The following is a 12,652-nucleotide window of genomic DNA, read 5'->3' as shown; positions in this document are numbered from 1 at the left end:
CTTGTTGTGTGTGTATGCGTTGCCTGTTTCTGTGTATGCACGTTATTACATAAACTGCAGTCTTCACTGTATTGTTTTCAGCAGTTTGTTATGGAACAGTATATTCAAAGCCATTGATTACAAGATCAAGCAAAATGTTTATTTGTAATGGGACTGGATTGCTGTACCAGAAATTGTTGTGATAATTAAGATGTTAATGAAACGGAAAATTTAATATCTATGATATGTACAATGCACTGCAATCAACATGCAATGAATCACGAGTGGGAATAATGACACAAGTGACACTAGTCATTTTGGACAACATCCCTTTTTTATCACTAAAAATGTTATTCTTAAAACTGTGAAGCAATTGTGTCTGACTCAAAATAGCTGTGTGACAGTTTCCACCGTCACTGTACGTGCTTTTCTTAATGAGGGTGACCATTAAAGCTCCAGCTCCTTTAATCTCCGAGTTGAAAGAAGCTCGTCAACACTACGGATCGAGATCGGCCTCACTGCAGGTGGATTGAGTTACGAAGGTAGAAAAGGAATTTGCAATGCAAGCATTTTCTTATTGAGCTCCTAATGATTGAAGCCCTGGAACCTATTGAACTTACCTACAGCCACGTCAGGTGAGACATTACACATGTCTGCCCTGTGGACATTAAAAGGTCTTCCATTGTTAACACATCAGATCTGTGAAGATACACAATGTAGGCACAGTAAACAATTATTTCCGTTTAAGTACAATTAAACGGGCATTAAGAAAAATGTACAAAACTAAGAACAATGGTGTAAATATCTCAGACAGAATATGGACTGACAAGTTCTCCTCAGATGGGTGCAGATATTACTGCAGAATATTGCATAATTTTGCAAGGAGGGGGATTTCAGGAAGATTGATATTTGACTATATTCCTTCTGTTCTATAACCACAATGCCTATGGTGTGTCAGTCTCTTGCAGTAAAGCATAGAGCAGCTTTTAAGCAACAGCAACGATATAAATAAAGCTTTGATCTATTTCAGGTTTTACCAGCTCTGGGCTCCTTTACCCATCAGTCTGCAGAAGGATAAAAGCAAACCCATGCACATTTTTTAAATCTAATTTTAACATGACTATCTTGTGTACATTTACTCAACATGAGGTTATCATTATTGTATGAAGCACCTGTATGAGGCACCTGCTGATGGGATGTATGTAAAAGTGCAGCTTGTAAAACTGTGTTCTTCAGATTGAGGCACTAAACGTGTCTGGTTTTCTTTCCACCAGAGCCCATAATTAGATTGTCGAACTAAACTGAACCAGTCTGACCTCTTTCCCCAGGTCTCACCCAGGCGATGATTTAAAGAGCACCTATAAAATCTCTGGATGGTGGCCCATTGAGGACTGCATCTGAAGAAAGCCTGTTGTAGAAAATGAACATGCATTCATTGCTCACGTGGAGTCTTGGCTCGGAGCAGGGTGGCTCGTTGCGGCGCTGTGTGTGACTGTGCTGTTGTGTCGTCACAGATGTGGACGAGTGCTCCGAGGGGAACGGCGGCTGCCAGCAGATCTGCGTCAACATGATGGGGAGCTACGAGTGCCGCTGCCGAGAGGGCTTCTTCCTGAGCGACAACCAGCACACCTGCATCCAGAGGCCCAAAGGTCAGTCCTGATTAAACAGCGCCCTCTAGGGCAACACACGGATGAGGAGGACAAGGGTTAACTGTGATAGCCATGTGAGCTCCACAAGTTCCTCAGTGTCCGGTCTGGCGCATCAGTTGGGTGGGGCTCTTTACAGAAGGAGATAATAGTGAAAGAATGATGGCAAGAGTGAGGGCGAGGTCACACTGTATTGTGGTGGTTTGATTATGGAGAACCGCTGTAATTTAACCAAAGGTAATAATAATGTAATCGTAGGTATACACAAGCGCAGGAATGAGAAGGAAGCATTTACCACTGTGGCTGTTTTGTGTGTGTTTTCATCAATGTGTTGAAAGTCAATAGATTTTTGACTCATCTGAAAGTCAGACGTGTGTACCATCAGACCTTAGCTGCGTCCAAGGAAGCAAAAACCTGATTGTGAAGTGAGCGTGCCTCTCTGGGTAGTACTTTTCCACTGTAACCCTAGTTTCACCGGGGTACCTCTTTCAGAGAGAAATCTATTCCCTGGCACGAGACTGGTGCCCCTGTGCTCAGTGCTGAGGCACGAACTGAGCTCTTTTATCTTTGGCGGAGGAACTGACCTTTTTCGATCGTACTATTTTTCCATCAACAGTGAAACATTTATGTTTTTTTTCCCCTGCTGTATACATAATCATCCAACTTGTAAAAATCAGCAACTGCTTACAGAGGGGCTCAGTTTTTCATCTTATTACCGTTACTATTTTTGTTTATTTATTATTTTTTTTATTCCTAATGACCTTATCAAACACAACCGTTATGAAACCTTTGTGTGATGCCTCAAGACAAAACTAAATGGCTTTCCTTTTAGTCCCCCCCTTGAAATTATTTTTTATTGCCGTTTTTACAGCATCAGTAGCATGCAAATCACAGTGGGACTGAAAAAAATTTATGAACTATTAAACCTATAGCCAGGGGCTGGAGCACATTGTGTTTATGGAGCATTCCCGTGGGATTGGAAAGGATGGTGCAAGTGGAAGTGCGGCAGGGAAGGGTGAGGAGGGAACATGTTAACAGTATTCTACAAGGATGCAGTCATATGTTACCTGAGCTCATAGGAGATACCACACAATAGAGGGGCCAGTCAGGACACAGACTAGATTTCACCGAACCGAGTTGTCTTTAATGACTACAGTGTTATTTGCACAGAGAGCAAATCGAGGGTTTTGAAGAACGTCTTCTGATTTCTCTCTTTCAGACATGCCGTAAATTTCAGGAATTCATCCACCACTTACAGGAGAAATGTTTTAAAGAAAGTTCTGAGATAAATGATTTTGATAAAGCGTCCTGTGGTTTCCTCGCTGCAGTCTGGAATTTGGTTTATTATTCCCCGAGGTAACCCAGTTAGCAGGAACGTTTTGAAAAGAAAACAAATGTTTCTGTCATTCAGAAATATGTCTCGGATAACAGATCATAGGAGTACATTCTTTAAATGATCTGTAAGTAAAATCTGTCTGTGCATTTCATAGGACATTTTAACACTATAACTATTGTAAGAGATACCCAAAATGTGCAGTCTTGCAGTGTATTGTACTAGTGCCCTAATGCTTATACATTGATTTATGATAGAGAGATAGAAAGAGGGCAAGTAGGTATTTACAATTGTTATTGGGTGGTTTGTGTTTTCATCTTCCATTACTGCCATTGACTCCTGGTCAGAGTTACAGTATAAACACGCTTGCCTCTGGGGAAGCCTTTTGTGGGGATCTCTATAGAGTCGTTTCCAAGCTGTCAAGACTCAAAGCTTCTCTCAACCTGCCGAGACAGTCTGGTCTGGTTCATCTCCCTGCTGTGACTATCCCAGCCGACAATGTACGTACACTAACCTTAGCGTTTTATTTCATACATAAAAAGTACATTAGCCCACCTTTTTTAATGGACTTTGCATTCATTTGGCTGTGAATAAAGTGTGCGATCAGCTGCTATTGTGGTAACGCCTGGCGCTGCCAAGCTCTGTGCTGGAAGCCCTTGTTAGCAGAGAAATATGCCAATTAGTGACCGAGGCTGCCAGCTTCCGTGCCTAATGACAGAGCAGCCACTGTCTGGTTTTGATTAAAAAGGCAGTTCTAAAGGAATACCTTTCGGAAAATGAAAGCTTACATCTTCGCTCGGCAGAATGTAACAGTTCATTTATTCGCTGTGCATATTTCCCCGAGTAATGTAATGAACCCTCTGAGAAGGCCAGCCAAAGTGCTCGGTGGTCAGGAGGAATGCCGCGCGGGTCAAGAGGTTTCTCAGTTGAATTATGAGGAGAGGGCTGACCCATGAAGCCAGCTCTGCTCTACGGCGGCTATGTTGATGCAATGCTGAGACTCCAGAATGCGTGTTGTTCACTGGTCACAGAGCGCTGTCTCATGTTCCCAAAATCACACAAGGGCCTTTTCCCAAACTGTCTGGGGAAACACACAGGGTTGGTCCTCTTTCATTGAATTTCTGGCAGCCATTTTATGGTACGTTCTATAGATGTTACACGAGGAACCAGCTTTACTGACAGGTGCTTTAGATGATGTTGAAATAGAAGAAATATGCCGTGTATATCAGCATGGATCCTTGACTGGAGTTGTTTTCACTCCAAGGGAGACGAGTTTGGGAAGACTTGGGTAGGAAACCTCTGAGGGGGCTGTAATGTCGGCCGGGTGTGAAAGTTTAAATTGGTAATAGAAAGCAGTGCTAGTGCTGCTTGAGGCAGGTAATTAGCATTCTGCAATTTCACAGCTCTGTAGTTGTTATAACTGCAGTGTGATAGATTAAGAGGATGCCTTTAATTCACTGTGTGCCCTTCAACCAAAATGGTCTTTTCAAAGACATTCTGATGACGCAGGTTTCTGTAATGTGTTTACTTTGTCATGGGCCTTCTCTTAACGGAAGACTCTCTCATAATCTAAAAGATATTAACATTTATACTTGCTCTTTCAGTGAAATTCAAATTATCAGTCAGTTGTTTTTTTTAATTAAAAAACACAAACTCATTGCTATACTCTGATAATGCATACAAAATGTATAATGTAAAAATCATATTTTTGTTTACTTCTGGGTTCCATTAAAACTTAATGAATATCATGTTTTGCAAAAGTGAGATAAACACCTTGGGTTGAATTATAATTCCAGCAGTTTGTGTCATCTTCTCAGTGATAACGTTCACTAAGCCAAGTGGAGAAGAAGCTTAGTAAACAGCAGCTCCAAATTAATTTTCTGTCACAGTCTTTTTCGAGTGTCTTTTAGCCTTTCAGTTGATTTATCCAGGAAAAGTATTTTACTATTTGATCCTCAAGAGGATTCTTTGAATAATATTTTTCAAAAGAAAAAGTCAGTCCCCCCAAGTCAGCACAGTTTCTCTAAATCCAAATTACAGCAAATGCACGCATGAAGAATTAAGCCAAGTGTGCACATGAGAGGAATCTAAACACTTAGCACATGAATTCTAGACACATCCGTACTCAGTCAGGGTCTTGACACCCGACTTAAAACAAATATCAAGTGGGTATTTTAAAATGTTGAAAGGAAGTCTGGCTTTAAAGTACAAAGATGAATGAGCTTTGTTGAAGTAGCTGTAGCTTTAGCTCCAGCTCAGTGTACTATGCAGGAAGGAGACCATCGTGGCTTTATTCTTAGTGCAGCAATGCACTCTGGGAATAGGCCGTTCCAGGGTTTCTGTGGTGGGAAAGATGCTTCCTGCAATCCCCTAGTTAAGGACATGATGTCAAAAGATATCCAGGTGTCATTTTAGAACTCAGTGCTTAACTTCGAACAAGTCATGTTCTAGTACGTCTGGAGGTTAGTGGGGTTGAGCAAATACTTTCTTGTTTTGTTTTTCTTCTCTTCCGCATATTAAATAGTACTTCTTCATATTGTCAAGATCACCTTAGAGAGGGTTCCATCAGTATGTAACCAACAGTTAATTGAAAGCGCTAGGCAGCAGCCAGAAAAGCAGCAGGAAAGTGTAGATGCTACAAAAAATGTTTTTGCGAAATAGAGACTGGGATCGGGGCAGTTTTAACTATCAATAGAATGGCCAGTATCAATAGAATCAAATCCATAGAATGGCCAGCATCAATAGAATCAATTATGCAAATCCATAGAATGGCCAGTAATACACAAAGCAGTTATTTGAATGGTTATCTTCATTCAAGGTCTGTTTTAAATGTACATGGCAAAGAAGGCAGCATATCCACAGCAGTGTCATTCACCTGTATGCAGTGTGTCAGTACTCTCTGTGTTTGCAAACAAAGCACTTGTCAATCTGAGGAGTCGACTGCATGGGTATAATTAAGTTCCCATTGACTGACAAACCCTGTTCAGGTATGTAATGAAATAATAACAAAATTACCTTGAACTAAATGGTTTTTGAATGTGCTGGGCAGATGACTAGATCCAAATAGGATTTAATTATACACAGCGCAGATGGCACATCTTTGTCTTAACCCCTTAGGCAGAGAGATCCAGAATCTCTCAACCCAAGTACATTTCACTGGGATTTCTTGGTTATTTTTGTATTGCTTGTGAACACATTGTGTGCAAGTTAGAGTACTGTAATATAAATCGTATGAAGGGAATTCTGGGTGTGAATGAAGCCTTAATTAATTATCATGTATCCACAGAAGTACAATAACTGACTACTCTTAATAACTTCAAATCCCCTTATATATTCAATTCAAAATAGTCTCTGGGTATGTGACCTCATTGAGACAAAGGTTACAGGTTACAAACACATTAATGAATGAAAGAAAGAAAGAAAGAAAAAGAAAGAAAGAAAGAGAGAGAGAGTAATAATACTGGTTATTAAGATGTTTAATTGATCTCTGATCTCCAATTAAAATTCTCTCATGCCGTGTAAAATATAGTCTGGAAAAATGCAATGGAAATAAACTTGGAGAGTAAGGATTTCAGGTGAGGTGTAGCCTAGTGTTGAGCTGTGACCAGTTCATGAGCACAGCCAGCTGCTGTGATGTGACACACAGACTCTTCCCCTGGTCTCTCCAGTTGAGTACACCTCTACACTGTGATTGCCAGGATGACCTTTCGCCTTCAGGCAGCTCTTGAGCAGTTTGCCCCCCCCCTGCTTTTTAGTATGTCTCTCTCCCAGTGCCCCCTGCTTGAGTCAGTCGCGTTGAGCAGCTCCACAGAACCTTCCAGGAAATGTTTACATTGTCATAGAAAACCACTTCCTGTGTTTGGGCTGTTGGCCACCAGACGTTTCCCTTGGTTTTCTCAAAGGAGGTTTCTGCTGCTCTCCCCCTGGATACAGCTCCCGGAGTGTGAGTGCCGGAGGAACAAACACACACCCACACAAACACACACACAGCGCGCATCATGCACACAAAGGAAAGAGGAAATAATCAGTGCATAATGGATTGGAGGCCAGAGTAATGTCATAGGGCCGCGTCCTTCATGGTCAGTTCCTTACAAGTAGGTGTTGCATAAGGAGCGATCATAAAAAATGATGAAAAGTATTATTTTCCAGTGCTTCTCTGACATACACCAGGAAAGAATGTGTGGAGGGATAAGCATGACAGCTTGTGATGAGGGAAATGTGAGTAAGTCAAAAAATTACCTTATGCTTAAAGTGAAAAAGCAATATATTGATCTTCATGCAGTCAGTTTTTTGGTAATTGTTTATTCACTGGTTGTTCTAGCAATTAATTGTTTTGACACATTCCTGATTAGCAAGATATAATGATTTTAAGATCTGAAAAGTTTCCTATATTTCTTTACACATTTGTCAACTGGATTAGTATTCAGATCGCAGCCAATTAGAAGTATTCTTTATACTCTTTTCAGCAAAACCATTCCTTTGTTTGTTTTCTTTCAAATAAGATGAGAAATACAATGGATGAAATTAAAAATGATCAAGATAGTAATATAAAGTCCACTTATTTTGTTTAACTTATTTTTAATAAACCTGTTACTTCATGAATTTCTAGACTTAAATACACTCCTTTCTAGAATTTAAAATATATACAATTAGGTTTAAAGATGCTGTAAATTACATACAGGTTAGGCTATAATTTATTAAATAGCTTAGTAATTTTGTGTATGTATATATGCCTCAGTGTGTCATGCATTTAAATGTTTTTTTTTTTTAATCTACTCACAATACGATATACGTATATATTAAAAAATCCAAACTGAAATATCATAATTGGATAAGTCTTCACCCCCCTGAGTTAATACATGGTTGAAGCACCTTTGGCAGAAATTACAGCTGTGAGTCTGTTGAGTCTGTGAGTCTACTCTAGGCACTCCAGGGTAGTTTTGACTGTGTGCTTCAGATCATTGTCATGCTCAAAGACTAACTTGGTTATAGTCCTTTTCCTCAAGGTCTTTTCTATACTTTGCTCCTTTCATTTTCCCTTTTATTCTGACACATATATATAGACGGGTGACAAATTAAAGTAAAAACCTGAATAAATGAGTGGAGGAACATAACGAATGCAGATGCCTCCAAACAGGTGTACTGCATGATACAATTAAGCAATTAACAGGAATGGCAGGAGCCTCAGTCACAAAGATGCTCAACTGGCTCGTGTTCTGGACAAGTGGGCGAGTGCATGTGTGGGACACCAAGAGAACAGTACAGGCCTGACTGCTGGACCCCTACAGTAAGGAGGTCTGGAGGCGCTCTTATGCTGTGGGGGCATTTTCCTGGCATAGTTTGGGTCCATTTGTCTCCCTAGAGGGAAGGGTCTCTGCAAATCATTACAAGGTTATTCTGAGTGATCATCTTTATCCTATGGTGAAACATTTCTATCCTGATGGGAGTGTCTCTTCCAGGATGACAATGCCCCCATCCACAGGGCACGAGGGTCACTGAATGGTCTGATGAGTGTGAAAATGATGTGAATCATATGCTATGGCCTTCCCAGTCACCAGATCTCAACCCAGTTGAACACCTATGGGAGATTTTGGACCGACGTTTGTTAGACAGCGCTCTCCACCACCATCATCAAAACCCTAAATGAGGGAATATCTTTTGGAAGAATGGTGTTCATCCCTCCAGTAGAGTTCAGAGACTCGTAGAATCTGTGCCAAGAGCATTGAAGCTGCTCTGGCTGCTCGTGGTGCCCAACACCTTACTGAGACACTTTATGTTGGTTTTTCCTTTAATTTGTCACCCGTCTGTATATATACACACACACACGTATATATACACAGCTTAATGTTGGTGGCAGGTTAAAACAAGGTCATGCGGAGTTAAACTGTGACACAGGACTTATGCAGGTACAAGGAATGTCTCCAGTAGCCAGGGAGAAAAAACAGCACATTTCTCAAAACTTGTGTATTGTTTTAAGTAGATTTAGTTAATTTGTTGTCTGTCATCGAATTTAAAAAATGATGACGCACATGTTTAATGTCTTGATGTTACAAAAAAAAATGTAACAACAATAATAAACAATACAGATCTCCCCTAAGGGAATAAGGCAGTAAAATTAATATTCAGTTTATCCAGAAAAAAAATTTCAACTGGGATAAATGTAGAGGCCGGGTGTTCAGCTTTGAAGAATACATGTCTCTGACTGGGTGCTCCTGTCATCAAGGAGACCTCCGTGGAAGGGAAAAGGATGACCTAGTCCAGTAGTTCATCAACACAGAAGGTGAAACTTTTCTACCAGACAAGTATCTTATTTTTTACCCCTTCACTGTTACTCCCATCCAAAAGGAAAAGCCCTAGCCTGCCTGTCTGGCTCTTCAGTGGCCACAGAGTTGTTTTTACAAGTGCACAGTGGCTGCTCCATTGCTCTGCAGCCCGACCATATAACTAGACTCTTTTCCTATTCTGTGGCTTGTGGAGCGAATGCTCTATGAGCTGCCCCCCCCACTTCCCTCTCCCACTCCCCAAAGGGCGGCCCATTAAGCCTAGCCATCAGTCAGGCATCAAAGACTGCACAACGAGGCCTGCGGGACCCTACTGCTTTCTCTCACTGCTCCCCGTTCTTCAGCAGAGTGAAAACTCAGCACTCGGCTCTCTCTCTTTGTCTAGACGAGGTTTCCAACCCTGTATCCCTCTTGAACAAATATATACATCAGTGGCTTGGACGTTGTAGCTTTGGCTGCATTGCCACCGAATACCTCATACTTACTTTGTGGCGGGAGTCCCTTACGCAGTGCGGCATTACTAAGCTACCATGGCCAGCACACATCACAGCGCCATACCCACAGTGATCTCTTTTTCCACTCGCATTGCATTGCCGTTGCCTGTGCTGTGTGAACTGGGCTGCGAAGCACCTGAATGACATCTATAAAAGAGTTCTGTGTATCACTTTAACTTTAACTTTTCTAAACTTTGCAAAGATTTGAAGGGTTTTATGGCCCTATGTTTTCGAGATGACTGTTTAAAAATATTCTTGTGGAAGAAATCAAACGGAAAATATAATTGATGTTTGGAGAACCTCAAATACCTTAATACATCCTCGGGAGAATGGCAAATAGGCTAAATCAAAAAAATATATATATTAAAACTATCCTCGAATGACCCTCTTATGTTTGAGAATAGTCCCATTATGGCTGCATTGATGATTGTTTCTCCTGGTAACTTATAATGCAGGCCAGGCCAATTAATGTCACACACAGCTGAAAAGTGCACTGGAAACAATGTGAAAATCTATAGCCGTCCTTATTTCACATCCTCTCTTTTGGATTTTGAATGACTTCTTCTGAATCTGTTTACCCTTTTAAAACCTTCTGTGATGTTTGCTCGCAGGAGCCAGGCAGTACATTTGGAGAGGTCGTTTCAAAACACTTTTAATTGGTTAGCTAACAAACAAATGAAGTAATGATCTGCAGAGAAACAGAGGCTATAATAAAGGAACACCCTTGACAGAAGTGATCTGTATGCGTCACAAGACTAAGAAGACGCAACAGAAATGTCTTTCAGTTGAGCCTTGTGTGTCTAGGGAGCCGTGATGTTTAATATTCGTACGACAGGAGCAGAATTTTTTGTTTTAATTTTCCAGTTCTGATAGAAGAGATTCTCTGATAGAAAACGCAACAATAAGAAATGAAGTAATATATTAATATTGTGCAGTCTGACAGAAGTATGAGGGTGAATGTGTTGAAGTGCTTTGTCTGCTGGCACAAGACCCATAAAATGTTACAACAATGTGAAGGAAAGGAGAAACATAAATAACGAAGAGGAATGTAAAGATCAGTGAAAGTGGCAATTCTCTGGCTGCTGTGGGGAGTTTCTCACCTCGCTGGGCGTGTTCAGAGGGGCTGCGGTTGTTTCCTCAGATTGACACTGCACCCACAAGAATGTCCTTTCCCAGAGTGCTACACACACACATACACACACAAATATGTCTGTCAGAGTCCAGTTCTCGCTGACAGGCTCCACACATCTTAAAAAAGAAAATGAAAAGACATGTTCTATCTAGTTTTAACCGCAAAAAGAATTCAAAGAAGGTAAGGCAACTAAAAAAAACAAAAAAATAAACTCAAGAAGAAGATTCTGATTGAAGGTGTCAGCTCTCTGTTGTGTTTGCATGTATGTATGTATATATTATATACATTGTATTACACAAAGTATTGGGACAAGCTGTCCCCCACCACTGGTACATGTATTGTACCAGAGCTCAGGTGCTGGGTAGAAGGTGTGCGTGGCATGCCATAGGTATATAAAAGTAATCTTGAACCTGTTCAGAACATTTTTCTGCCAGAAGACCACATGGATGGAAGCTGATAGCATTTCAGCATCGAATGGTAGTTCCCAGCTCATTGATGAGTTGATCACTCAGAAGTGGGAGCATGGCCAGGGTAGAGTCCAGACCATGCACACCTGGACTGCGATGAACACACACCTGATTATTAGCCTTCACCTGCACCTGCCCAGGTGATCAAGGACCGCACAGGTGTTTCTGGAAGTGTCTACCCCCACACACTGGAGATTACATGTCCGTTATGGTAGCACTCCCACAAAACACTGCCCACCCTGTGGAGTGAGTGTAGCTACACACTGTTCGCTTCTGACAGCAGAGTCTTTAGAGGGTCCTGCTGAATTGTCCTGCTAGCTGACCTCAGCCACATAGGGATGAACTGGAATGGGGAGTCAGCAAGAGATTAGGACTCAATGAACACAAATGGATGGCAAAATACTTCTGCCGTGTGACAAAAAGCCCCACAGCAGGAGCAGCTTTAATTGGTAACAATTTGGATGAGAGAGAAAGGCAGGAAAACACCAGGAAAAATGTCCTGTTTTGTATTTTCTTTTGATAAAGTAAATACATTTCTATATTGATCAAACGTTACTTCTGTGCCACCTTTCCAGCTGTCCCCACCATTTCCAATATTCTCGTTCCAACCAAAAGCGACACACGGTATATTCTTCAAAAAGGAATTTTCCGGCACGAAAGTGACAGAATTAAGATATTTCCATCATAAGTATATCAAGCTTCCTCTTTCCACCGAGAGGACAGCAACCCCAAAATATATAGGTGCAGTGATTTAAATATGGAAGGATGACATTACAGTGGTGCGCTGTATTTAACACAACTGTTAATACATCGTATTTAAAACTGTTTCATTCGTTCAGATCCTTTCCCATTAGTTTCCCTTTGGGGGATGTTCCCATGGTCAGGCTGAAATGAAGTGCTGTTGTACGGTTTCTATAAAGTCCTGTTCTGATGGGTCACCCATAAAGAAGAACTGTGTTTAACATATTCAATCCATTTAATTCAATATTATTGTTGGGTCTGTTTGCACACTTTTTCCCCCTTTAAATCTTAAAAATAACTCTAACTGGACCCTCAGGATGTGAATTTACATCGGCTATGGAAACTGTTTTTCTGCCCAAACAGTAGCTGCCCTGCCGCTGCCCTGTTGATGGTTCCTGAAGAGGGAACGCCAGTCCAAACGGGGCTTCGCGGTGCAGCTCGCATTGTCTGTAACCCACTGTGGCGAGTGAACTGGCCAGCCCGTGCCCTCAAAGAGTCTTCAGTTTCTATGTGCTGACATTTTTATTTCCCTGTTAAAAGTTTTAGTGCCCCATTATCTGTGAAGGAATGCTGGATTAA

At 41.2% G+C, this 12,652-nt stretch overlaps 1 protein-coding gene across 4 annotated transcripts in view; it reads left to right on the top strand.

Annotated features, from left to right (window-relative positions):
* Positions 1 to 12,652, top strand: part of scube3 (signal peptide, CUB domain, EGF-like 3) — a 95,492-nt gene that overhangs the window by 38,124 nt on the left and 44,716 nt on the right. For all 4 annotated transcript variants that reach the window (XM_066703520.1, XM_066703518.1, XM_066703519.1 and 1 more), the window contains exon 4: positions 1,494 to 1,628. In XM_066703520.1, coding sequence (XP_066559617.1) covers positions 1,494 to 1,628 — 135 coding nt within the window. The remainder of the gene's footprint in view (positions 1 to 1,493; positions 1,629 to 12,652) is intronic.

The sequence above is a fragment of the Amia ocellicauda genome, chromosome 5, assembly GCF_036373705.1.
Source record: "Amia ocellicauda isolate fAmiCal2 chromosome 5, fAmiCal2.hap1, whole genome shotgun sequence".
NCBI lineage: Eukaryota > Metazoa > Chordata > Actinopteri > Amiiformes > Amiidae > Amia > Amia ocellicauda.
This window is presented reverse-complemented; position numbering and strand designations above follow the sequence as displayed.